Here is a 26,277-nt window from a genome sequence, read left to right on the forward strand (position 1 = left end):
TAAATGTTTGCAAGAAGGTCTGTATCAGTCATGGGATGGGGTGCTGTGATCTTAAGGGGAATGTTGTTGTTGTGGAGGCTACTTATGTTCTTTCAATTCTCTATCGGGGACAAAATGAGTCAGTAAGACAGTTCAGTCATTCTTATTAGCATGCTAGAAAGCTAATGAGAATGCTGCTGGAATAATCCAAGGTGTGATTTGTTCCCTAGCCAAGATACTTCCACCCTAGGCCCACAGAGAATAGCTACCCTTTTCCTGGAACTCTGTGGATGCCTAACAGGAAAAGTAAGGGAGACCACTAGGAAGCTGACCCAATGCCCTCCAGATGTACATGGAGGTAAAGAAGTAGGGAGCTCCCTTCCAAGCCAGGTGGAATGTGAGGGCACTTGAAGGTATGAAGCTTTGCTCTGTTCCATTCGACTGAATTTTCTATGGAAATGAGGTCTCAGATTTTCCCTTTCTCTGGGTTTTGATGCACAATCAAGTATTTCAAAATCTGATACCTGCTGTCAGTCACATTTTCACTTTCTCAAACCCCAGATCCCTAAGGGTCTCAAACTGGGATTCCGCTGCGAATTAAAGCAGCACCCAAAGAAAATTTGGCCGCCCAATTTATTCTGCCAGCCAGGAGTGGTATAAAAATAGCCAACATGCTGAAATATTCATTTGGGCCACATTTGCTTGAATGTAGTGATATTGCCTCTGCCAGTAACATTTCCTGCATATTTCTCCCCCACCTCAGAGTCAATATAGGGCCTTCCAGTCAAGGCCCCAGCAAAAAGAAACCCCCTGTGGAAACCAGGAGAGTAAGTACGAAAATGGAGACTTAGAGGCTGTTAGCTGTTCCTGTTCTGTTACAAGTCAGGATTCTAGTTACCAGCACATCTTGGTTTTTCGTGCAGATTGAATTGACTGAACTCATTCTTGGGTTTCACTGTCTGCAGAATAACATTCAACTATTATGCCCTTGCCACAACCCATCCCAAAGTGGCTGCATAATACATGCATCAATGAATCTTTTTGTTAAAAAGTTCTCTCTTTGCCGGGCATGGTGGCTCACGCCTGTAATCCCAGCACTTTGGAAGGTTAAGTGGAGCGGATCACCTGAAGTTAGGAGTTCGAGACCAGACTGGCCACGCTGGTGAGACCCTGTCTCTACTAAAAATAAAAAAATTAGCTGGGCATGGTGGTGCATGCCTGTAATCCCAGCTACTCGGGAGGCTGAGACAGGAGAATCGCTTGAACCCGGGAGGCGGAGGTTGCAGTGAGCCAAGATTGTGCCACAGCACTCCAGCATGGACAACAGAGTGAGACCCCATCTAAAAAAAAGAAAAAGTCCCCTCTTCTCAGCTTAAAAAGCTGCTTGTACTCAGCAGTTGAAGTAAGAAAATATGTCTGTATAGAACTGAGGTGGGATCCAGTATAGAATTTTCCCTTTAGAAAACTTTTTGCCTTCATCTACACTGGAGTCTGAGTCTAGGAACATCTAGTTTTAACAAATGAGCTAGACATGTATCAGCACTGATAACTGGTAAGAGAAAACTTCTAGAGCAGTGAAAGGTTGGCCCCTGATGGGATTAGATTTCATTTATGGGGTCTGTTTCCCATTTAGATATTCATATATCTGCTACCCCACCTCCATTTCAGGACTTCTTTTCTATGTAGTCTCTAAAATAGTGACCTTTTTTTTTTTTCTCCCCGTTTTAAATAGCTGTTAGCTGGTATCCATGCCTTAAAGATCCTTCCTTTTTTCTCTATGTCTCTATAGTAGCTCTGACCCTAAGTATCCAAACACAACTCACTTTCTTCACCTTCCCAGGACCCATACCATGATCTGTTATGGAGCAAACTTTTACATATGCATTCATTCAACAGATTTTCTTTTTCTTTTCCTTCCTTCCTTCTCTCTCTCTCCTTCCTTCCTTCCCTTTCTTCCCTTTCTTTCTTTTTCTTTCTCCTCCTTCCCTCCCTCTTTCTCTTCCTTCCTCTCTTTCTTTCTCCTTCTTTATTTCTTCTTTCTCCCTTTTCTTCTCTCTTTTTCTTTCCTTCCTTCCTTCTTTTCTTTTTCTGTCTCGCTCTGTCTCCAGGCTGGAGTGCAGTGGCATGACCTGAGCTCATCACAACCTCAACCTTTGCCTCCCAGGTTCAAGCAATTCTCCTGCTTCAGCCTCCTGAGTAGCTGGGACTACAGGTGTGCGCCACCAGGCCCAGCTAATTTTTGTATTTTTTCTAGAGGCAGGGTTTCACCGTCTTAGCCAGGATGGTCTCTATCTCCTGACCTTGTGATCCAGCTGCCTTGGCCTCCCAAAGTACTGGGGTTATAAGCATAAGCCACTGTGCCTGGCCCTTTTTTTTTTGAGATAGAGTCATGGTCTGTTGCCCAGGCTGGAGTGCAGTGGTGCGATCTCAGCTCACTGCAACCTCTACCTCTCAGACTCAAGCGATCCTCTCATTTCAGCCTCTGGAGAAGTTGGGACTAATGGTGTGTGTCACCACACCCAGCTAATTTTTTTATTTTTTGTAGAGATGGGATTTTGCCATGTTGCTCAGGATGCAGTCAACAAATTTTCATTGAGTGTCTAAATGTGCCGAGTGTCAGGGATACTTGGCAACAGCCCTAAAAACACCAACAGTGTATGGCTAGGCAGACAATTACTGACAGATGTGCCATGTGCAGGGTCAGAAGGAAGCACAGGATACAAAGAGAACATAAAGTGGCCGGGAGGGAAGGATTCCCAGTGTAGCTTACAGTACAGTGCTAAGAAATGTTACTGAAGAAGTCGGAATGGACTGGATCTTGAAAAGCCTTGAGACTACCTTCAAGATCACAGGAATTCTCTAAAATATTTTTAAGTAGAAAAATGAAGTTATTTTCATTTTTAAAGGATTGTTCTGTCTCCTGCTCAGAAGGCATTGTGTTAGGTGCTCAGGCACACACAAACATATGTAAACCCTGATTTCTTTTTCTAGGAGCTTGTAATTTAGTTGGGAGAGGAGTGTATCCTTAGGGATTTACACCTCTGCCTCTGTGACAGGGGCAGAGTCCAGGGCCCCAGTTGTGCTGTGGCCAGCAGGCCCACTGAGTGATTTTGGGCAGATAGTCAACCCCTTCTATACCTCCCATCCTTTAGGGTGGTAAGAAAAAAGAAATGAGAAAGTACATGAGGAGTACATGAAGCTCTGGAGAACAAAGACGCTTTATACAACCAAGATAATTACTATTAAAGGAACATTTTCCTCGCTCTCTACCCTTCATACCTTCCTATTCTTAGTTTGACACATCATCTCTCTCAAGAACAGTACCCACAGCTTCTTACTCAACATAATTACCTTTTCAACCTGATTCTGGCTTTAGAAAAAAACTCTAGTAAAAGGAACATGTTTATTGATTTTGACTCAAAGCCCAAAGACATTCACCATCGTGGACCCTGTTCCCAGGAAGATGATTTCTCCTAGATTAAAGTGATCACAGTGACTCTCAGTGTAAGTCACTTGAGCTGGAAAAATTGAATTTGCTCCTATGGTCCATTGCTTAATATGTTCTGCCCCCTTTACATGGAGTTAAGGGTTACAGGATCACAGTCACTGTGCATGTGCGTGTCTGAACACATTGGGAGCCTGTGTAGGGAAAGCTTAGAAGAATACAACACGTATCTCTGTTTTGTAAGAAGTGTTTTGCGGAGAATGGGAAGGAAGAGCAGAACCCCCTTGCCTTTGTTACTTCAGGTCCCAGATCAAAAGATCCAGACTTTGGAAGGATAAAAATTGGGAGGGAGCAGATGAATGGCCCAGAAGTGAAACAGACTAACTTCACGTAGTGTTTTGTTGTTGTGGTTGTTTTCCTGTATCTGCTTGAACTGCACTTCTAAACAGATCTGGCCCTGAACATACAGAGGACAGTCTTGCATCAGGTTTTCAGAGTATTATATTCGATGGAGGTCCCAGAGGTACCTTCAGTCTGAGTTCCAGCTATAATGCTTTTCCTCTCTTACGACTTTTTCTTGAGAAGACATCTCTCAAGATTTTGGGAGAGTACAAAAAAGCTACACTGTCTTGTGAGGGGACTCTTCCCTGGTTCAGAGGTAGGCTGTACCTCTGTCCCAGGGCCTTTGCCCTCTTGTTCCTCCTATCAACTTTAATAGATGCTTTCACTAGGACCACTGTATGCAGCAGGATTAAAGCCCCAAACCATAGTTTCGTTAAATTTATAAGAATCTCTCAAGGCAGAAACCAGAGCTTGGCCTTCTAAATTCCATCTCCACTCTCTCCAGAAAAGGTAAGAATGGTCTCCTTCCTCCCCAGAGTTCCCTGTTGCTTTTATAGGAATATGACTTAGGTGGCTGCCCATGTGGTCTGGGATTTGAGCAGTTTGTGAATAGGCTCAGTTCAGAGATATCTGCCATTCTAACCTGAAGCTTATTCTTAGGATGGGGGCAAGTCCTAGCTGTTCTTTTTTCTTTTTCTTTTACTTTTTTTTTTTTTTTTGAGACGGAGTTTCACTCTTGTTGCCCAGGCTGGAGAGCAATGGCACGATGTTGGCTCACCGCAACCTCCGCCTCCCAGGTTCAAGCAATTCTCCTGCCTCAGACTCTGGGATTACAAGCATGTGCCACCATGCCCAGCTAATTTTGTATTTTTAGTAGAGATGGGGTTTCTCCATGTTAGTCAGGCTGGTCTCAAACTCCTGACCTTGTGATCTGCCCACCTTGGCCTCCCAAAGTGCTGGAATTACAGATGTGAGCCACCACGCCCGGCCTAGTCCTAGCTTGTCTAGAGACTTGCCATGCCTCTGCCTCCCAGCACCTACCTTTACAGTCTGCAGCCCTTTGCTCTAGAACTCTTCACCGTGGGAGCTAAGCTATGAGGATGCAAGGCTTAAGAATGATACAACGGACTGGGCCGGGCGTGGTGGCTCACACCTGTAATCCCAGCACTTTGGCCAAGGTAGGTGGATCATGAGGTCAGGAGTTTGAGACCAGCCTGACCAACATGGTGAAACCCCATCTCTACTAAAAATACAAAAATTAGCCGGGTGTGGTGGTGCATGCCTGTAATCCCAGCTACTTAGGAAGCTGAGGCAGGAGACTTGCTTGAACCTGGGAGGCAGAGCTTGTGGTGAGCCAAGATCTCGCCATTGCACTCCAGCCCGGGCAACAAGAGTGAAACTCCATCTCAAAAAAAAAAAAAAAAAGAATGATACAATGGACTTTGGGGACTGGGAGGAAAGGGTGGGAAGGGGTGAGGCATAAAAGATTACACATTGGGTATAGTATACACTGCTTGGGTGATGAGTGCACCAAAATCTCAGAAATCACCACTAAAAAAACTTATTCATGTAACCAAACACCTGCTCCCTAAAAACCTATTGAAATAAATTTTTTTTAAATGAGAAAAAAATTCAGTAAACTGCATACCCAAAAGTAAAAAAAAAAAAGAACTCTTCACCAGCAAAACAGCTCGAGGAGCTCCATCACTGCTGGATGGGTAAAGCCCCTAGGTTCTGACTGGGTAAAGAGAGGAGTAGCCAGTGGCAGAGATTCCCAAAGAAAATAGAACCATATTTCTGACTATCAAGGTGTTTACTGGAAAAATGTGAGCCTGGAGTCAGGTTATAAAATGTCCTCTTCAGAGTACAAAGAAATTTCTTTGTTAGTTTGTTTTTGTTTTTCTGTATAGAGACGAGATCTCACTGTGTTGCCCAGGCTGGTCTCGAACTTCTGGGCTCAAGCGATCCTCCCACCTTGACCTCCCGAAGTGCTGGGATTACAGGTGTGAGCCACCGCGCCCAGCCTTCAGCGTACAAAGAAATTTCTATAAAGCAGCAGCACATGCAGAAATAATAAGATTGTGTTGTATTGTGCTGGCTGCTAATGCCACAGTCATGTTTTCACCATGCCTGGCTCTAGCCATGCTGATCCTATTTATTTAATGGCACTGTGCCCTCATACATCATGTCCCTGTATGGAATGCCTTGCTGTGACTGACCATCTCCTCACCCCTGTTATGACAAAATCCCACTCATCCATCAAGGCTCCATTCAAATATCACTTCTCCTGTGAAGCCTTCCTTGACTAATGCCACCTGCTCCTAACGCCACCTGGTCTTATCACACTTTTTTTTTTTTAAGACAGAGTCGGCTGGGCGCAGTGGCTTACGCCTGTAATCCCAACACTTTGGGAGGCCGAGGCAGATGGATCACGAGGTCAAGAGATTGAGACCATCCTGGCCAACATGGTGAAACCCCGTCTCTACTAAAAATACAAAAATTAGACAGGCATGATGGCACGTGCCTGTAGTCCCAGCTACTCAGGAGGCTGAGGCGGAAGAATCGCCTGAACCTGGGAGCCGAAGGTTACAGTAAGCCAAGATTGCGCCACTGTGCTCCAGCCTGGCGACAGAGCAAGACTCCGTCTAAAAAAAAAAAAAAAAAAAAAAAAACCTGAGTCTCCCTCTGTTGCCCAGACTGGAGTGCAATGGCACAACCTTGGCTCACTGCAACCTCCACCTCCTGGGTTCAAGTGATTCTCCTGCCTCAGCCTCCCAAGTAGCTGAGAATACAGGTGCCCACCACCACACCTGGCTGATTTTTTGGTATTTTTAGTAGAGACAGAGTTCATCATGTTGGCCAGGATGGTCTCGAACTGCTGACCTCAGGTGATCCACCCACCTGGGCCTCTCAAAGTGCTGGGATTACAGGTGTGAGCCACCATGCCTGGTCATCACGCTGTTTTAAAATTGACTAAGTTTATGTCTATTTTGCCCCATAGATTATACATTTCTCAAGGTAAATTTAAGGTCCTCATAATTTCTGAAACCTCAGTGTTCTGTCCTTAATCATAGTAGGCACTCAGTAATATAGAATGATAAGTTAAACCCAGCTTGATTTATTCTTGGCTCTTAAATCTTATTGTTTTATTGGGACAGTGGTTAGGATGTTGAAATGAAAAAAGGACAGTCCTGTGGAAAGAAATGTAGAAACTGTCTAGGCAGCCAGAAGCCAGGCCCCAGTGCTGATGTGAAATCAGTTCTCCAGCAAATAGCATTTAGATTGCCATGCAGTATAGGAGTAAAGTTTAAGACTTTTCTTGGTCTTCTTTCTATCAGAACAGGGAAAGAAAAACCCAACAAGGATTGCAGGAGACTCTGGCCTCTGATATCTCTGATGTCCAGAAACAAAGTAGGTTCTGGGAAATTTCCATTTATTCTCCTTTAATAATCACCCTTTTCCTCATAGTTCTCTGATGAGTAGAGCAGCAAAGCACTGAGTCTGGGCACACTCAGTAGGTAATGTGCCTTGCTCCTGTGGAGGTACCTGTTAGCCATCCTCTCGTCTGGGGGCCTGTCCTAGAGTAATAGAAGCCCCTCAGCTCCCAAAAGGAGTGAAGGGAGGCAATGCATGCCCTTCCTCTGCTTCTGATAGTGAAGTTGTGTTCATCATTTCAAAACATTTCCGAGTGAGGGGATAAACTTTATAGAAAAGTTGGGAGGGGGCTGGGCGTGGTAGCTCACACCTGTAATTCCAGCACTTTGGGAGGCCAAGGCAGGTGGATCACTTGAGTCCAGGAGTTCGAGACCAGCCTGGCCAATATGCCAAAACCCCATTTCTACTAAAAATACAAAAAAAAAAAAAAAAAAATTAGCTGGACATGGTGGCTTACACCTGTAATCCCAGCTACTCAGGAGGCTGAGGCAAAAGAATCGCTTGAACCCGGGGGATGGGGGGTGGTGGGGTGGAGGTTGCAGTGAACCAAGATAGCACCACTGCACTCCAGCCTGGGCGACAGAGCAAGACTCTGTCTCGAAAAAGAAAGGAGGGTTGTGTTTTCCTTTTCTGCTGTTAGAGAATGATCTCTTCCCTTCGGAGCATTAGTGTTAATACTGAAGTTGCAGAGGCTGGGCACACTGGCTCATGCCTGTAATCCCAGCACTTTGGGAGGCCAAGGGGGCAGATCACGAGGTCAGGAGATCGAGACCATCCTGGCTAACATGGTGAAACCCCGTCTCTACAAAAAAAAAAATATTGAAGTTACAGATGGATGCTTTGCAAGGGTTGGGAATGCATATCAAGCTTTTGCCCTCTCTACTTGACGATCTTTTACCCAGCATGAGGATTCAATGTGGATTGCCGTTATTACAGAAACAGGGATGTAAGCAAGTGAGTCCTTCAACAACTTGTCATTCTCTGTGAAGATATACCAGCCGGAGTGCATGGCTGGAACTTGAGCTGGGTAAATATCCCCAGAGCCTGACTGAAAACACTCTAAGGTCAGAATAGCATCTTACTGAAATGAGATGAAATTGGGAAGGTCAGAACAAACAATTTACCTGGCTTTAAAGAACTCTTGGTATGAGGTTGCCTCTGGCTCATACTGGGTATTCTGCCTTCTACTCACATGAAAACAACCTATGGACAAACATCTTGTTCCTGCCTGATTGTTTTCCTTACAGATTCTGAGTGGGGACACAGCCTGCCAGGGCCAACTGTCCCACCGCTGCAGCACAACTCATCTCCACCTAAGGAGCAAGGAGGCAGCAGCTTCATTGAGTTTCTAAGGTAAGACAGCTTCTGTCCAGCCATCAGACTCTGGAGATCCAGCTCAGAGCAGCTCATTGAGTCTTTCAGGGAAATTAGAATAGAAAAGAAAGCAGATTACTTACAGAGGCTTCTCAATTATGTCTAGGATAGATGATGGAAATGAGATTGGGAACAAAAACCCTAATTGTGCATTTATTTTTTTAAAATTTATTATTATTTTTTAAATTGCATTTTAGGTTTTGGGGTACATGTGAAGAACATGTAAGATTGTTGCATAGGTACACACATGGCAGTGTGGTTTGCTGCCTTCTTCCCCATCACCTATATCTGGTATTTCTCCCCATGTTTTCCTCTCCAACTCCCCACCCCACGCTGTCCCTCCCCTATTCCCCCCCACAGACCCCAGTGTATGATGCTCCCCTCCCTGTGTCCATGTGTTCTTATTATTCAACACCCACCTATGAGTGAGAACATGTGGTGTTTGATTTTCTATTCTTGTGTCAGTTTGCTGAGAATGATGGTTTCCAGGTTCATCCATGTCCCTACAGAGGACACGAACTCACCGTTTTTTATGGCTGCATAGTATTCCATGGTGTATATGTGCTACATTTTCCCTGTCCAGTCTATCATCAGTGGGCATTTGGGTTGGTTCCAAGTCTTTGCTATTGTAAACAGTGCCACAGTGAACATTTGTGTGCATGTGTCCTTATAATAGAACGAATTATAATCCTTTGGATATATACCCAGTAATGGGATTGCTGGGTCAAATGGAATTTCTATTTCTAGGTCCTTGAGGAATCGCCACACTGTCTTCCACAATGGTTGAACTAATTTACACTTCCACCAACAGTGTAAAAGTGTTCCTATTTCTCCACATCCTCTCCAGCATCTGTTGTCTCCAGATTTTTTAATGATCGCCGTTCTAACTAATGTGAGATGGTATCTCAATGTAGTTTTGATTTGCATTTCTCTAATGACCAGTGATGATGAGCATTTTTTTCATATGTTTGTTGGCTTCATATATGTCTTCTTTTGTAAATTGTCTGTTCATATCCTTTGCTCACTTTTGAATGGACTTGTTTGTTTTTTCTTATAAATCTGTTTTAGTTCTTTGTAGATTCTGGATATTAGCCCTTTGTCACATGGGTAGATTGCAAAAATTTTTTCCTGTTCTATTGGTTGCCGATTCACTCTAATGACTGTTTCTTTTGCTGTGCAGAAGCTGTGGAGTTTGATTAGGTACCATTTGTCTATTTTGGCTTTTGTTGCCAATGCTTTTGGTATTTTAGTCGTCCTTGCCTATGCCTATGTCCTGAATGGTTTTGCCTAGGTTTTCTTCTAGGGTTTTTATGGTGTTAGGTCTCATGTTTAAGTCTTTAATCCATCTGGAGTTAATTTTAGTGTAAGGTGTCAGGAAGGGTCCAGTTTCTGCTTTCTGCATGTGGCTAGCCAGTTTTCCCAACACCATTTATTAAACAGGGAATCCTTTCCCCATTGTTTGTTTTTGTGAGGTTTGTCAAAGATCAGATGGTTGTAGATGTGTGGCGTTGCCTCCAAGGCCTCTGTTCTGTTCCATTGGTCTGTATCTCTGTTTCAGTGGTCTATATCTCTGTTTTGGTACCAGTACCATGCTGATTTGATTACCGTAGCCTTGTAGTATAGTTTGAAGTCAGGTAGTGTGATGCCTCCAGCTTTGTTCTTTTTGGTTAGAATTGACTTGGCTATGCGGGCTCTCCTTTGGTTCCATATGAAGTTTAAGGTGGTTTTTTCCAGTTCTGTGAAGAAGGTCATTGGTAGCTTGATGGGGATAGTGTTGAATCTGTAAATTACTTTGGGCAGTATGGCCATTTTCACGATACTGATTCTTCCTAACCGTGAGCGTGGAATGTTTCTCCATCTGTTTGTGTCCTCTCTTATTTTGTTGAGCAGTGGTTTGTAGTTCTCCTTTAAGAGGTCCTTTACATTCTTTGTTAGTTGTATTCCTAGGCATTTTATTCTCTTTGTAGCAATTGTGAATGGCAGTTCGTTCTTGATTTGGCTCTCTTTAAGTCTGTTATTGGTGTACAGGAATGATTGTGATTTTTGCACATTGATTTTGTATCCTGAGACTTTGCTGAAGTTGCTTATCAGTTTCAGGAGATTTGGAGCTGAGACTAATTGTGCATTTAATAAAGACTGTGTCTTACCTTTTTACACAACTCACCTCTACCCTGATGTGTCTAGCATAAAGCCTAGCTCCATAAACATTAACTTGGACCGGGGGCGGTGGCTCACGCTTGTAATCCCAGCACTTTGGGAGGTTGAGGCAGGTGCATCACCTGAGATCAGAAGTTCAAGACCAGCCTAGCCAACATGGTGAAACCTCATCTCTGCTAAAAATACAAAAATTAGCCTGGCATTGGCCGGGTGTGGTGGTTCACGCCTGTAATCTCAGCACTTTGGGAGGCCCAGGTGGGCGGATCATGAGGTCTGGAGTTCGAGACCAATGTGGCCAATATGCTGAAACCCGGTCTCTACTAAAGATACAAAAACAAAAAAACTAGCTGGGCATGGTGGCACACACCTGTAATCCCAGCTACTCAGGAGGCTGAGGCAGGAGAATCACTTGAACCCAGGAGGTGGAGGTTGCAGTAAGCTGAGATCGTGCTGTTATACTCCAGCCTGGGCAACAGGGCGAGACTCTGTCTCAAAAACAAAAAAGAAAAAATTAGCCAGGTGTGGTGGCATGTGCCTCTAATCCCAGATAGTAGGGGGTGCTGAGGCAGGAGAATTGCTTGAACCTGAGAGGCAGAGGTTGCAGTGAGTCAAGATCGTGCCACTGCACTCCATCCTGGGCGACAAAGCGAGACTGGTCTCAAAACAAGCAAACAAAAAACATTAACTTGAACAAAATCTATTCTTATTTTATTGAGCCATTCAGAAGATTTGGTTACCAAAACATTTCCATTCTCCCCTCTGAATCTAGGTTGTGTTCGCAGAGGATAGTTACAAATGTCTCTCTCTCTTTCTCTCTCTCAGCCATCCCATTGCAATTCTCTTTCTTTATTTCCCCCTCCTGAGTGTAATCTAATTTGAGTACCTTTTCAAATGCTATTCCAGTCTTGAATTTCCATTCAATGGTTCCCCAGAGCAAAAATGCCCTAGCTAGTGAAGCACTAATGGGAAATGGGGAGAAGGGAAGGAGACCTCATAGAGTCTCAGCCTACTCTGCTCTCATTCCTGCAGCTCTCTCTTCCCGATTCGATATTTCTTCAGGAAGAGCAGCCACTCTTGAGCCTTCCAAATGCAGCGCTGGAAAGAGGATCATCTCTTGCAGTGACTCTTCCCGAGCCATTCTTCCTCCAACTCTATCCTTTTCTTATGACATTTCAGTCGTAGGGAATTAGGTCCCCATACTAAGTCCTCTGTGGGTTTATCCTGTCCTTTGCCCCTTTATAATAGAATTTGTTTCCCAATTTAAAACATTAAGAAAAGAATGGAACTTTCTAAAATGTTCATGTCCTGAGGGCCAGTTTAGGCCTTTTGTCTTCAGCACTTAGAATCCTAATGACAATAAATTATTTATGAAGAGTTATTGATTGAATTTAGTGGAACAGAGTAAGAGAGAACAAATTCTTCCCTCAAGATACAGAGAAAATGTGTGAAACTTCCCTAGGTCTACCTGGTTACTGTTCACAGGATCACTTTGGGTATGTCAGTCTGTGCCAGGGGTTAGGGAATAGGGTCTTTCAAGACTCACTGTCCTGAGCCCTGCTCACCCAAGAGACCTCTTCCTCAGTTCCAGTTTGGCCCCAAATGATAGCCTCTCCATAGACAAAATGTTTCCCACTTCTCTATCCCTCTAGCTGTTTGACAGTAATGCAGATTCGTTTATCAGATTAACTGGAAGTCAGTCCAGGTTGGCACCTCTAGAGAAGGCCTGGGCACCTGAGCTGCCTTTAACTAAAGGGCTGATCTGAAACAGACACTAGAGCCTTGTGTGGCCGTGGAGAACCAAAATGATCTATGGGAATGTAGGGAAACTCGTTTGAGCTCACAACAAAGAAGTCACTTTTTACCAGTTAGAGATGTCCAATATTAGAATGGGCTACCTTGTAAGGTAATGAGCCTTGTCACCCAAATGCTTTAAACAGAGGTGATCATCTGTCACACGCGCAGGGTGCCCCTCATGAGTGAGAGAGTAGGGGCTGGACTGCTAGGGAGGACCCGTCAAACCAGGACCCAGGACTTGAGGGGATGGGGGCTGATGGGGAAACCGTAGAGTGTGGGGATTTAAGGATTAGTGACATTGGTAACACTAATTCCTCTCAAATTATGTTTATAGCCTTTACTATTCCCAAAGACGGCCTGCTTTACAAAGCTGCTAAGAAGCACAGCTCCAAATCTGGAGCTGTGAGTGCCCACCCTGACTCTGACTAGCTTATGGTGAAGCTTTGGGAAGTTGTTTTCCTCTGAGCTCTGATTTTGTCATCCAGAAAATGAGGGGGTAAGATTTGGCGAGTTACAAAATGCCTTCTACTTCTACCTCTGGCAGTCTGTGTGACTGGTCCTGCTCTTTCTGAGCTGGACAGTGAGGCAGTGACCTTGAAGGGGGCTGCCCAGAATCACCCACCACAGGCTTCCTTCGGCTCTTTACCCTGCCCCAACCCCTCTAGCCACTGCTGCCTAGGGGTCTTTTTCCAACTTGCCACATTCTTGCTCCAAGTTTAGCACCATGGATGGACAGCAGATTCGGGTTCGAAATCAGCCCTGACATTAACTAGCTGGGTGACTTTTAGTGACTTTCCTTCTTTGAGCCTTAGTTGCCTCATCTATAAAACCAGAGCTGGACAAATCAATCAGCTTTGCTGGGGTTGATGACTTCAGGCCCTTTCAGGAGTCAGGTCCCTGTTATTCCAGGGCTAGAGGGGCACTCCAGCTCAGAACATAACTCCGTAGCATAGGATGCGAATCATCCACCTGACACCGTGACCATGCAGCTCTGAAACAGACAGCAACCCTCAACCCCCTGGCTCTGCCACCAAGCACATCTCAGGAGATACCCACTGGTATAATTTTCCTTGTCCCTAAGAAGGAGTTAGGGTTCCTAAGAAGGAGTTCCCCAGTCTCTTTCCTTTGCAGTTAGAAAAAGGCAAGCAAGGCTGAGTTTAGTGGTTTTAAAGTTAGGGGTGTGGCCAGGCACAGTGGCTCATGCCTGTAATCCCAGCACTTTGGGAGGCCTAGGCAGGCAGATCACTTGAGCTTAGCAGTTCAAGACCATCCTAGGCAACATGGCGAAACCCCGTCTCTACAAAAAAATACAAAGGTTAGCTGGTCACAGTGGTGCGCCTGTGGTCCCAGCTACTCAGAAGGCTAAGGTGGGAGGATGGCTTGAGCCTGGGAGGCTGAGAGGCAGAGGTTGTAGTGAGCTGTGATAACGCCACACACTCCAGCCTGGGTGACAAAGCCAGACTCTCTCAAAATAATAGTAATAAATGACAATAAAGTTAGGGATGATTTTAGGCCCTGAACAGGGAAGTGTTCTGTGCAAGGTCACACAGCAAAGATAACCCAGGTGCCCACATCTCAGCCGAGAGTCTTGACCCCTCTGTCATCAGTTGCACACATGCTGCACAGTCCACCAGCTCCTGGGTTTCTCTACACATCTGACTTGTCCAGGCCCAGACTGTGGGTGGCTTTTTGGACAGAAGGAAGCGGAAAACAGCAGGAGCTACTCTCCAAGGACCACACCTCAAACAGCAAGATGCCCCAGGTGGGATCGCTCTGAGGCTTCAGGCAGGGGAGGCTGGCCTGAAAACTGATCTCCAAGAGGGCGTGGCTCCAAAACGCTGGCAAATAAAAGCCTGGAGAGCCAGCACCAGTCTGGAGACCAGCGGGAGGCACAGGAAAACGGCAAGCCGCTCTGTTCCTGGGCCTCGGAAGTGGTGAGCTCGCAGAGGCAAGAGGAGCTCTGGGGAGGGCTTGGGAATGTGGACGAGGGCCCTGCAGGCCAAGATGGGGCAGATGGAGGGAGGAAGATGTTTGTGCTCCAGATGGTGAAGGAAATTCCAGGGAAGGGAGAATCATTGCACAGTGGGCTGACACAGGTCCTATCCAGAGACACCTGCTCACACTCACACCCGTACACACACACACACACACACACACACAGGTAGATGTAAGGAAAAGGCAGCACCACTCAGGCACACCTCACCTGTCAGACCAGCCAGCCCTGGCTCACTCACCTGGAATGCAGTATTTAAAGAACTCACCATCCCACCTCCGCACCCATGTAGAAACATCTCCCCACTGTTTCAGATGCTCATGGCGTCCCCCCAAACCCTGGTCCTCTGTCTGCTGGTCCTGGCAGTCACTGAAGGCTGGGGCCAAGAGGCAGCCATCCCAGGCTGCCACTTGCACCGTGAGTACCTCTGGGACCAGAGGGCTAGGAGGAGTGGAGGTTCTGGGTGGGAGCAAAGAGCTGATAGACTGGACGGTGGGGCAGGCAGCACCCTAGAGGGCCCCATGCTGAGGCACAGGCAACAGGAGCTGGGGCGAGGCGAACCTTCGCAGAGGCGCCGTCTACTGCTTGTCTCCCTCTAGCCTTCAATGTGACAGTGCGAAGTGACCGCCAAGGCACCTGCCAGGGCTCCCATGTGGCACAGGCCTGTGTGGGCCACTGTGAGTCCAGCGCCTTCCCTTCTCGGTACTCTGTGCTGGTGGCCAGTGGCTACCGACACAATATCACCTCTGTGTCTCAGTGCTGCACCATCAGTGGCCTGAAGAAGGTAAGGAGGGCCCGAGCCTGGTGAGTGGACTTTGGGGTGGGAGGAAGACGCGGGAGATGGAGGCCCTGAGAAAGGGGCCTGCAGCGCGGACTCCCCTCCTGCAGGTGAAAGTGCAGCTGCAGTGTGTGGGGAGCCAGAGGGAGGAGCTCGAGATCTTCACCGCCCGGGCCTGCCAGTGTGACATGTGTCGCCTCTCACGCTACTAGCCCATCCTTTCCCCTCCTTCCTCCCCTGGGGCACAGGGCTTGCCATTCTGGTGGGGAAAACCTGGGTATCAGATTCAAAAACTGGAAGGAACTCCAACCCTGCTGGTTACTTGCTATGGAATTTTTTTAAGTAACAGGGGGTTGTTCCAGCTCTGACCCTTGTAAGATTTTGTGACTGTCACCTCCTGAGAAGAGGGGAGTTTCTGCTTCTTCCCCGCCTCTCTCTGGCTCTGCTAAACTAATCTTTCATCATTTTACTTCCCTCTTTTCCCTTACCCCTAAATAAAGCAAGCAGTTCTTGAGTTTCTCTCTTTATTAAGTCTACCCCCAGCCAGGGAAAGAGGGTAGACCATGATTACTGTGACCCCCCCTTACCCCAGGACACTGTGAATCTCTTCTTGCCTGTGCCCTCACCCTCCCCCTGCCCAATAAATAAAAAGGGGACAAGGAAGTACACAGCAAGGGAGGGGAGGAGTGTGCCCCCAGGACAGTGTCTTTGTAGAGGGTGAGCTGGGCGAGAATAAATAGACCATGGACCCCATAGGGACGAGGAAAGACCTCGTGCTGGCCAAGGCAGGGGCAGGCGAGGCGCTGAGTGCCCTTGCCCAAGGCCAGGAGCAGAGGGTGGGAGCCTGCCTGCAGCCCGGAGCCCAGCTTTGTGGGGCAGGGAAAGATCCCTGATGGCAGCTTCCTGGTCAAGCTTGCCCTTGTCAAGTCCTGCCACGAGGGGCTGAGCATTCTGTTGCCAAGACCACCATCGCCTCTCCTCGTCTCCCCCCAGTGAAAGCTGGGCCGGGCAGGGAGTCCTCAGAAGCCACTCTGGCAAGGCCAGGGGTAGGTGTGTTTCTCTCTGGGCCTCTGGACAGGAGAAGGGATAGAGGGACTGACAGCTCTGGGTTTAGCTTCTCCTCTTCTGAGGTGCTGTCTAGCTCTGACCCCCACTGGTGGCCACCTGGGGTGTAAGCCGCTGGAAGGGAGCCTCCTTGGCCCCCTGAGTCCCCTGTAGCCGGCGTAGCCGCAGCTCCTCCAAACCTTGCCATAACTCCTGACGCTCCTGGGCCTTCTGCTGCTCCCTGGGGAGAGAAAGTGAGGCAGCTCTCCTTCCTGGGCCCCCCCACAGTCCAGACTCCCTCACTACCACCCCACAGGCAAAGGGAAAGCATGGAACGATTTTTGTTCTGTGACTCCATAAAAACCCTCTGCTGAGGGAAGAGAGCAGAGGAGAGACTGATGCCAGCCTGCGGTCACAGAGAAGATGATGGGTGGGGCCTGAGTGGTTCTGGCTGAAGAGTGGGAAGCTACAGAGAGTCAGAACAAGTCCGAGCTACTCGAAGAATGATGGGAAGATACAGGGGCAGGCAGTCAGGCACAGGATGGCAGGAGCATGGAGAGACTTGCAGACTTGTGGCATCTCATCAGATAGGGTTTGGGGTGGTCCTCGGGTTCCCTCCAGCCATGGGGGGTCTCATTCCTCCCTGTTGTTCTCCCTTCCCCCACACCCAGCCCCCAACACTCACTGCTGCTTTTCCAGCTTGTAGGAGGCTGTGAGCTCATCAAACAGCTTCCCATTCATCTCCATGAAGGTCTTGAGCACATTGTAGATCAGCGATACAATGGTTCTTGGCAGGGTTAAGGAGGGACAAGGAGATGAAACAGCTTCCGTTTGCCCACCTCCCCCTTTCCCTGCCCTTCGCATATAGCATTCCACACTGAACACAAGCACTGCCCACTTCCCTGTCCTTTTCACCACCCTGGGGCCATCTTTTGATGCCTTCTCTGATGCTCTCCAGCTTGGAGTAACCCCAGGGTCTGGACTGGCTGGCCCTGGTCCTAATTTCTGTGAGTTAGGTCAAGGCCTGGCACTCACTGGTTCCAGTGCTCCTTGGAGACTTGGTAGAGGGTCCCAAACACAGCAGGCAGCACAGTGTGGCAGTTGTCCTCAATGAGGCTTAGGATATACTCATTGTTCCAGAAATACAGAGCCCGCTCTGCAACCTGGGGCAGACAAGATGGCAGAGTGAGTGACTGGCAGTGGCGTCTCTGTATGCAAGGTCTGGTGTCCATCACTACCTCAACGCCCAGGTCCCCTGACCACACATCCCACCCTCAGGGCTCATCTGAGCCCCAGGAAGCAACTTGTTGAAGGGATAAGATCACTAGATACAGAATCCAATGCTGCGGGGTGAATCCTAACCACTACAGGCTCCACTACGCCATGTTACCTTGGGAGAGGCATTTAACCTTCCAGCCTCAGTTTTCTCATCTGTAAAATGGGGCTAATAATACCTATCTCCACAGGCTGTTAGAAGAATCAAATGAGATACTAGATGTTTAGGTGTTTAATGAACTGAAGTGCCAGAATCACTGTGAGGAAGACTTGACTTCCACTGGATTATGGCCCATGAGAACGGGAGGAAGTCTGCACATGCCTGCAGCAGAACGTGAGTTAGAGCTAGCTGGGATGATGCAGGGAAGCCTGGCTGCAGCCCAAAGCGAGTCTAATGAAATCTAAGGCCACTAGAGAAAGGGGAAAGTAATAACAGCCCTCCATCCCGTTCTGGAGCACACTTCAGTTTACCAAACGTGTTTACACTCACAATCTCTTCCATCCTCATCACCACCCTGTGAAGAGATGGTTGGCCCATTTTACAGCTGAGGAAACTTAATCAGAATCAGAGTGGCGCAGCGATTTCCTCAATGCCCCTCAGCCAGTGGAAAGCAGAGCCGAGGCTTCAGCCTAGGTCTCCTGACCCTAAGTCCAGCATATCCCCATTACCAGACCCGGGATTGGAGGAGAAACTGAGGGCAAAGGGAGCTGCATCAGGTCAACTACCCAACCTTTCCAGGCCAACCCTGCTCCCATCCCCGCCTGTCCTGCTTCATACCTGGAAATGGGGGCTGGAAACACAGCGAGCCACCTGCTTAAAAAGGGGCTCCTGGATCTTCACAAACTGGGACGGCTCGATGACATCAAGAATTTCTTCCATCTCCCCCAGAAACATCACCTGGGTGAGGTGGGGAAGGGAGTAGGGACAGAGGGGCAGCGGCTCACATCTCCCCCGACACATACACACCCTGACTGCCTTCTAGAGGCTGAGCCCCCCAGCCTCCCTGTGGTGGGCATCAAAGCCCTTCTTCATACCTCCTTCTGGGTGCAGGTTTTTGGCCAGTATTTGAGCAGTCCCCGGATCACCTGTGGGAGTTGAGACAGAAAGGAGTCATGCCTGCAGGGGTGAGAGGCTGCCTTAGCCCCCAGAGGTACTCACGTGCTCGGTTAGAGTGGCGTCCTTCTCCAGGAACTGTACCACACAGTATGCCAGCTGCAAGAGGTGAGAGGTGGAGAGACGGAAGATAGGTCAGGAAGGTACCAGATGCCAAGGACTTGCTGCCCAGGGCAGAATGCCAGACACTTCACCCACAGCCTGTCACTTTCTTGTTTTGTTTTGTTTTTTTGAGACAGAGTCTCACTCCATCGCCCAGACTGATGTGTAGTGGCACAATCTCTGCTCACTGCAAACTTTGCCTCCTGGGTTTAAGCAATTCCCCTGCCTCAGCCTCCCGAGTAGCTGGGACTACAGGCGCACGCCACCAAGCCCGGCTAATTTTTTGTATTTTAGTAGAGATGGGGTTTCACCATGTTGACCAGGATGGCCTCGATCTCCTGACCTCGTGATCCGCCCGTTTTGACTTCTCAAAGTGCTGGGATTACAGGCGTGAGCCACCATGCCCAGCTGCCTGTCACTTTCTTATTCACCAAGCATTTATCACCTGCCTATGTACCAGGCATCACATGCAGGGTGCTGGGAATACAACTACAATCTCATGGAAGGGACAGTCAACAAACTCATCTTTACAAATTTTGCAAAAGGTTCTGTAATATGGCTAGTGTGGAGGTTCACGCCTGTAATCCAAGCACTTTGGGAGACTGAGGCAGCAGAATCACTTGAGTCCGGGAGTGACCAGCCTAGGTAACATAGCAAGACTCTGTCTCTACAAAAAAAAAAAAAAAAAAAAAAAAAAAAAGCCAGGCCTGGTGGCATACGTCTGTGGTCCCAGCTACTCAGGAGGCTGAGGAGGAAGGACTGCTTGAGTCCAGGAGGTAGAGGTTTCAGTGAGCCATGTTCATACCACTGCTCTCCAGCCTAGGCAACAGAGTGGGGTTCTATCTCAAAAAAATTTTAAAAAGAAGGCCGGGCGCGGTGGCTCACGCCTATAATCCCAGCACTTTGGGAGGCTGAGGCAGGCGGATCACGAGGTCAAGAGATCGAGACCATCCTGGTCAACAAGGTGAAACCCCGTCTCTACTAAAAAATACAAAAAATTAGCTGGGCATGGTGGCGCAGGCCTGTAGTCCCAGCTACTCGGGAGACTGAGGCAGGAGAACTGTTTGAACCCAGGAGGCGGAGGTTGCGGTGAGCCGAGAAGAGCGAAACTCCGTCTCAAAAAAAAAAAAAATTAAAAAGATTTGTGTATCAAAATCTCCCATAATAGATTTGTGTATCCAAATCTTTGGGAATATAGAAGGAGAGGAATTTAATTCTGCCTAGGGAGGGGAGAGAAGAAAAGCCTGGCTTCAAAAAAAAAAAAGAAAAAAAAGAAAAGCCTGGCTTCACAGAGCTGATATCTGAGGTTAGCCTTAAAGGGCCAGTGGGAATTCTCTAAGGCTGATGGAACAGAATTCTAAAGACGAAGGTGAGATGGGCTCCCTGGAGGATCTGACCTCCAGGAGTCACTGACTCTCCAGAGCTCCACTGCAGCGGGGCCAGGCCTGGGCCTCACCTGGGCGTGAAAGACAGACAGTGACTTGACAGAATGCAGGGGGATCAGGACGCGAACCAGGAACTGCTTGTGCTCCGTCTTCAGGGGCAGCGCAAAGCCATTGATGATGCTGAGGAGGAGGCAGAAGAGAGGAAGGGGGCTCAGGTGACCTGACCCCAGTCCCTCCTTCCATAATCTTGAGCTCCAGCTGAGGTCCAGGGAGAATCACCTTCCTAGGATCTCCAGCAGCTCAGCCACACCATTGAAGTGCTCGAATTCATAGATGAACCTGCAAGAGAAGAACCCAGGCGGGCTCAGAGCAAGCAGGGTAGGCCCAGTGCCCCCCTAGGCATCCTGCCTACCCACCCTCACCCACATGGTACGCTCATCCAACTCTCCCAACCCAGAGGCTGCACTCCCTTCTCAACATCCCAAACCAGGCCCCACTGAGATCCACAACCCCCATTGAAATGCCCTTCTCAGTCCAGCCACCTCTGCCACTGAGTCCCAAGCTCAAGGCTCTCTTGCCAGTCAACCAAGAAAATGACAAACACTTAGCGCATTTACTCTGTACCATGCAAGTCTCAACATTATCCAGGAAGATGGGGCTTATGAAATCCATCACATGGATGAAGAAACCAAGACTCAGAGGTTAAATGAAACAACCCCAATGTTAACAGGCAGGCAATCTGATGGACTTCAAGGTGCAGGAGGACAGGGATCATGGCTCACCCATTTTGTAGCTAATAACAATAACAGCCGATGTTTCAGGGCCCCGGCCTCAGTCCAGGAGCTATGCTAAGTGCTTTGGAGGCAAAGCCCCAAGCCACCTTGATGATGGTACCTGAGTTAGTACAAGCAGCATCCCTATTCTATTCTATCCTATCCTATTTTATTTTTTGAGATGGAATCTCGCTCTGTCACCCAGGCAGGAGTGCAGTGGCACCATTTTGGCTTACTGCAACTTCCGCCTCCTGGGCTCAAGTGATTCTCCTGCCTCAGCCTCCCGAGTAGCTGGGATTACAGGTGCATGCCACCATGTCCAGCTAATTTTTGTATTTCGTAGAGATGGGGTTTCACCATGTTGGCCAGGCTGGTCTTGAACTCCTGATCTCAAGTGATATGCCCACCTCAGACTCCCAAAAGTGCTGGGATTACAGGTGTAAGCCACTGCACCCAGTCAGCATCCCCATTTTAAAGACGAGCAAACTAGGTAAAAGCTTAAGTAATTTGCCCAAGTTCACCAAACATTGGAACCAAACTCAAATGTAGGCCATATACCTCAGGAGCCATGGTCTTAACTACCAGGCCACATGAACCTTGATGCCCAGTGGGTGCTGGTGCTCAGTGCATGTTTGCAGAAAGAATCTCTCTTTGAGTCCTTATGGCCTGGCATGATAAGGTCAAAAGAGTTAGCTCCCAGGCCCCTGGACTGACGCAGTCCCTGCAAACCGCTTCACCTCTCTTGGCTCTACTTCCTCATCTATAAAATGGAAATAAATGGCCATTCTTGCTGACTTCACAGGCTTTGTATAATCAGTATTATGTAATACGTAACTGAGAAAGGGCTTGGAAAACCAAAGTTCCACGAGAGCCCCTGCAGCCCAGGAGTCTTTGCCGCAGTCTTGTTTTTTTTTTGTTTGTTTGTTTTGTGTTTTGAGACACAGTCTCCCTCTATTGCCCAGGCTGGAGTGCAATGGCAGGTCTCTGCTGGGCAGGCAGCAGCCACTCACCGGAGGAAGATGTGGTTGCACTGTTTCCGGATGTAGGCCCGGAGACCCAGGAACTTGCCATAGACCCGGTGCAGGATGGTCTTGAGGTACTCACGCTCCCGGGGGTCCTCGCTATCAAATAGCTCCAGCAGCTGTGGGACCCAGAGTCAAGGTCAGGGGAGAGGTCCACCCCAGGTTGCTTCCATCCTATCCCTGGCCCCTCAGAGAGCCTGCCCCTGCCTTGTGGTACCACCCAGCCTGGGCTCCCCACTTCACCATCAGGACAAACTTTTGGTCCACATATCTCTTGGCCACGGAGGGCTGGAAGTCGGGGCTCTCCAAGAAACGCAGGAAAAACTCATATACCAGCTGGGGGAGGGGGACAGACAAAAAGGTGAGTTCAGTAACAGCCTCACCCACTCACTCCACCCTATGGTCCTCATCCAACAGTCTAGGGGCTAAGGAGGCCCTCTCCCCATGCCTTGGCTCTCTGCCGAAACCTCGATCTCTGCTTTCCCCGACCCTTCAGACCTGCAGGTGGGGCCACGAAGGCTCGAGGTTGGGCTCATCCTCTTCAGGGTCAAATTCAGGGTTCTCACTGGGCGGCAGAGTCCGGAAGATATTCACTGAGATCTGAGTGATAGAGTGGGGTTCATTAAGGAAGAGCCCTTGAAGGCAGAAGCCAGGGAGTCCCTCATTCAAAGTTTTTTTTTTTTTCCTCAAGACAGGGTCTCACTCTGTTGCCCAAGCTGGAGTGCAGTGGCGCAATCTTGACTCACTGCTACCTAAACCCCCCAGGCTCAAGCGATCCTCTCACTTCAGCCCTTCTGAGTAGCTGGACTACAGTAGCTCACCACCATGCCCAGCAAATTTTTAAATTTTGTAGTGATGAGGTCTCACTGTCAGGCTGGTCTCCAACCCCTTGCCTCAAGTGATCTTCCCACCTTGGCCCAAAGTGCTGGGATTACAGGTGTGAGCTGCTGCTCCAGGCCCTCATTCAAACTTCTAATGGGTTGGTTTCAGCACCTTCCCCAGCAAGCAGTTCATTCCTTGGGCAATCATCACCTGAATGCCTAGTTCGTGCAAGCCCTGGGCCAGGGGCTGGGAACCCAAGGGTGAATGAGACACATCTCTGCCTTCTAGGCAGGTACAATCCAGTGAGGAGAACAAGGTCAAAAGCTTTGAGGTCTACGGGCATTCTGGGCAGGGAAAGGGAGATTTCCAGCTTAGGCATCGAAAGCGGCTTCTCTGAGAGGCGGCACCTGAGCTATGGATGGTAAGGGGTATGGGCAGGGCACTCCAGGCCTCCGGCAAGCATAAGCAAAGGTGTGGAGGTGGGGCAGGCCCAGAGGCATTCAGTGGGTGTCAGGCAGCAGCGGGTGGAGGGGAAGGAAGACATGGACTGGAGGTCAAGCCAATGAGTGCAGGGTTATTCTCCACGCAGGGGTCCTGTGGACAGGTCACCGGGCTCGCACACCCTCTCGGCCAGCCCTGGGAGCCTGGGTAGCAGGTGCTCACCATGCGGATGATGTCTGGGTAGACGGGCTCGATGAGGACACCCCGGGTGCTCCCCACACACTCCACCAGCTCGTTGAGGGCTGCTCGCTTCACCTCCTTCCCCTTGAGGTCAGCCACGCAGTCCAAGAAGTCAAACATCACCCCACACTGGGCCAACTTCCGGCTCAGCAGCTCGTGCAGCTCAGAGGCCGGCACATCTGAGGAGGTGAGGGCGTCCTGAGCCTGGGCTCCAGCTGCCCCAGCTGCCCCAGCTCTGGGTGGGGCAGACCCTCCTAATCTCCAGGGCAGCCCCTGCCATCCCCAGGCTCCATGCTCTTGTGCCATCTCCTGCTCCTTGCAGACAGCAAACAACTGTCCCTTCCTTCATTCCTGGGGGTTGAGGGTTGCTTTTCTTCCCCCTAATCCAGGCTTAGAGAGTACGGTGGCCTGATTTTAAAGCAAGATCACAACCCTGGATGCAGGGGCTTTCTACAGGTGCCCCAAATAGCCGCTGCCTCCCTCTTGGGTGGCACCCTGTTCTAAGGGCCAGAAGCGGGGAGGGGTTCAGGGCCAAGGATCTCTACGGTGCCCTCAGGCTTGGCCAGTCTGGCCCTATGGCCCAGGGCTGGGGAGGGGAGCTACATGGTGATCCCAGGGAACCCTGCCAAGCTCCTGCTCCAGGACTCTGGCAGCTGGCTGGGCTGATAGTGGCCCCCCGGAACTCAGGCTGTGGGCCCCACCCTTGGCCCTGGTCTGCCCCTAGGGTGGTGCCACCTTCAGATGTCCCACCTCCAAGGATGACAGGCCAGTCAGGCCATGCGTCAGCAGCAGAGAGGGCTGGAGGGCTGGGGTCAGTTCTGACAGCGGAGTCCCTAGCCTGGAGGAGCCATCCAAATTCCCTCTCTTGGCAGCTGCCGGCTGCTTCACACCCCACCCCATGGCCCTGTTGGTCCCCTCGGGGGCTCAGTTCCCCCGGTGGCCAGCAGCCAGCTCACCTTTAAGCAGGGGCAGCGGTGTGAGCTCCTGCTGGTTGCTCTGATAGCGGAACTGAGAGGAGCTGTGCGAGCGGCGGGGCCGGGCTCTGCGGAGGGAACGGCGGGAGAAGCCGTCCACCTTGTCGGGTGGGGGCACCGGTGACAGCCCAGGGGAGGATGGGCTGGTGGGGGTGCTTGCAGGGGGCAGCTTTGTCTCCATAGCAGTCAGGCGGCAGGTCAAGCTTTCAGAGCCCTGGGGGTTCTCTCTGGGCCTGGGAGGTGCTGGGTGAGACTGCACAGACTAACTTGGTCCCATCCTGTCGGGGCGTGGGGGGGGGCACAACCACAGTCCTGGGCCCCCCCCCCCAGGGCCTCTGGCAACTGCCCAGTCCTTCGGGGCAGGCAGAGCAGAAAGGAGGATGGCTCAGGCCTCAGGTCCTTCCTGGGGGTCCGGAAGAGTCCAGTTAGGGTTCCCACCCTGGCTCTTTTGAAAACGAAGTCAGGCAGTCAGGTCAGCAAGAAAGAGACAGAAAAACCCGTCAGTTCCTCAGGAGAGCCCGGAGGCTTCGCGGAGCGTCCAAGTCTTTTCCCTCCTATCCTTGCCCAGACCCTAAAATAGGGGTGCAGCCCCCTCGCACCCTGCACATGTCCCTCCCGTCTTTCAGATAGAAAGCCTCCAAAACAACCCCTCCCAGAACAGGGCCTATCCCCCAAGCCAGCCGGGACTCAGAATGGAGCCCCGATCCCTGCCCCTTGCAGAATGGAACGCATCACTGCTCCACTAACCCCGGCCACTTGGGACAACCCCAAGACTGGAGGCCCCGTCCCCATGCCACCCCGCTCCTAGAACCCGGCACCCTCCCCCACCTCAGCGCCTCTTTCCTGGTTCCCCAAACCACATGGGGTGGGGGACACTCACTTCTCAGAAACCCAGACTTCGGTCGCCAACCCCCGGGGGCTGCCCGTGGGGAGGGCGACGGCCGTTCAGGGCTCCTTCGCAGCGGTTCCGCTCGGGGAGCTAGGGCTGGGCGGCGGCGCTCCTGGGTTCTCTCCTGAGCTCTGGGGGGCCTGGAGCATGCCCCCAACTCAGCCCCGGGCCGGGACCGGGCGCTCGGCGGGCTCTGCACCGGCCCTCGCAGCGCGCGGATCTCCGCTGAAGTCCTGGGACTCCTACCCAGCGCGGTGCAGCGCAGCGGGAGCCCCGGCTTGGTTCCGTGCGCACCGGCACCCGCCGCCCAGCTGCTCAGGATGACATCAAGTCACCTCCCCCCGCCCGGCCCGCACCTCCCCGCGGGCTGAAAGGGGGGGCTGCGTCAGGAAGGCCCCGGGGCCGCTGGGAGATGTAGTCCCCGCACCGTTTAAAGTGAGCGGCCAGATCAAAGGGGACACCCTTGAGGGCAGACTCGGGGGGCGAAGGCCGAAGCTTTTGAAGCCCGAGAGCAAAGTGGGATGGGGTCCAGCTGGGGGCTGGAAGCCTGGATTCTGGAAGGGAGGCTGCAGAGGGAAAGAGGAGGGCTTAGGAGTTTGCACCAGGAAAGTGGGGTGATGCCAACACAGTGACGGGAAGAAGTCCCAGCGTGCTATGCCAGGCCCACAGATTCGGCCTGGGCCATCTGTGCCCTAGGCCATCCCTATAGGAACCCCAGAACTACCAGATACTTAAAAACCCCTTGGAAACCAGCACTGGACTAGTTAAAAGTCTGGGCTGAGTCAGTGCTTGCCGGGAGGGGCGTGGTTCACCAGAGGCTGCTGGGAAATGCAGTCCATCCTCAGGCCTGCAGTCCCCCTCCCGTCCCTTGCTGTCTGTGGTGACATCATGGTCTCGGG

The 26,277-nt window shown here is 50.1% G+C and overlaps 3 protein-coding genes across 10 annotated transcripts in view; 2 read left to right on the forward strand and 1 right to left on the reverse strand.

Annotated features, from left to right (window-relative positions):
• MAJIN (membrane anchored junction protein) overlaps nucleotides 1–14,821 on the forward strand; it is a 34,737-nt gene extending 19,916 nt beyond the window's left edge. For 2 of the 8 annotated variants that reach the window (XM_064364759.1, XM_012463029.1), the window contains 4 exons: nucleotides 743–806; nucleotides 7,105–7,177; nucleotides 8,449–8,554; nucleotides 11,762–12,110. In XM_064364759.1, coding sequence (XP_064220829.1) covers nucleotides 743–806; nucleotides 7,105–7,177; nucleotides 8,449–8,554; nucleotides 11,762–11,810 — 292 coding nt within the window. In that variant the 3' untranslated portion in view covers nucleotides 11,811–12,110. Of the gene's footprint in view, nucleotides 1–742; nucleotides 807–7,104; nucleotides 7,178–8,448; nucleotides 8,555–9,322; nucleotides 12,111–14,194 lie in introns of those variants that run through there. The other 6 variants (XM_064364761.1, XM_012463025.1, XM_064364757.1 and 3 more) reach the window with 5 other exon arrangements.
• On the forward strand, nucleotides 14,377–15,811 carry GPHA2 (glycoprotein hormone subunit alpha 2). Its single transcript, XM_012463031.3, has 4 exons — nucleotides 14,377–14,460; nucleotides 14,834–14,936; nucleotides 15,119–15,303; nucleotides 15,408–15,811. Exons 2-4 carry the CDS (start codon nucleotides 14,834–14,836, stop codon nucleotides 15,507–15,509), a joined length of 390 nt encoding a protein of 129 aa, XP_012318454.1. The 5' UTR covers nucleotides 14,377–14,460; the 3' UTR covers nucleotides 15,510–15,811.
• PPP2R5B (protein phosphatase 2 regulatory subunit B'beta) lies at nucleotides 15,798–25,706 on the reverse strand. Its single transcript, XM_012463019.2, has 14 exons — nucleotides 25,370–25,706; nucleotides 24,472–24,934; nucleotides 23,498–23,694; nucleotides 22,511–22,612; nucleotides 22,256–22,348; nucleotides 22,001–22,131; nucleotides 20,497–20,556; nucleotides 20,289–20,397; nucleotides 18,776–18,829; nucleotides 18,652–18,702; nucleotides 18,395–18,514; nucleotides 17,377–17,504; nucleotides 17,027–17,128; nucleotides 15,798–16,582 (listed from the first exon to the last, which is right to left on the reverse strand). The coding sequence occupies exons 2-14, from the start codon at nucleotides 24,668–24,670 to the stop codon at nucleotides 16,435–16,437; spliced, it is 1,494 nt and encodes a 497-aa protein (XP_012318442.1). The 5' UTR covers nucleotides 24,671–24,934; nucleotides 25,370–25,706; the 3' UTR covers nucleotides 15,798–16,434.
• Nucleotides 25,707–26,277: the final 571 nt, after the last annotated feature.

This window comes from Aotus nancymaae, unplaced genomic scaffold (genome assembly GCF_030222135.1).
Source record: "Aotus nancymaae isolate 86718 unplaced genomic scaffold, 86718_ANA_hifiasm-v0.15.2.pri h1tg000059l, whole genome shotgun sequence".
Classification (NCBI taxonomy): domain Eukaryota; kingdom Metazoa; phylum Chordata; class Mammalia; order Primates; family Aotidae; genus Aotus; species Aotus nancymaae.

What these genes read in the sequence shown, in the direction of transcription:
- GPHA2 (XM_012463031.3), top strand. Translation starts at nt 14,834, where the DNA reads ATGCTCATGGCGTCCCCCCAAACCCTGGTCCTCTGTCTGCTGGTCCTG. An exon ending in CCCAGGCTGCCACTTGCACC is followed by an intron (nt 14,937 to 15,118) that starts GTGAGTACCTCT and finishes GTCTCCCTCTAG; the next exon opens with CCTTCAATGTGACAGTGCGA. An exon ending in CCATCAGTGGCCTGAAGAAG is followed by an intron (nt 15,304 to 15,407) that starts GTAAGGAGGGCC and finishes CCCCTCCTGCAG; the next exon opens with GTGAAAGTGCAGCTGCAGTG.
- PPP2R5B (XM_012463019.2), bottom strand. Translation starts at nt 24,670, where the DNA reads ATGGAGACAAAGCTGCCCCCTGCAAGCACCCCCACCAGCCCATCCTCC. An exon ending in ACGCCACTCTAACCGAGCAC is followed by an intron (nt 18,703 to 18,775) that starts GTGAGTACCTCT and finishes CAACTCCCACAG; the next exon opens with GTGATCCGGGGACTGCTCAA. An exon ending in TTTCCAGCCCCCATTTCCAG is followed by an intron (nt 17,505 to 18,394) that starts GTATGAAGCAGG and finishes TGTCTGCCCCAG; the next exon opens with GTTGCAGAGCGGGCTCTGTA.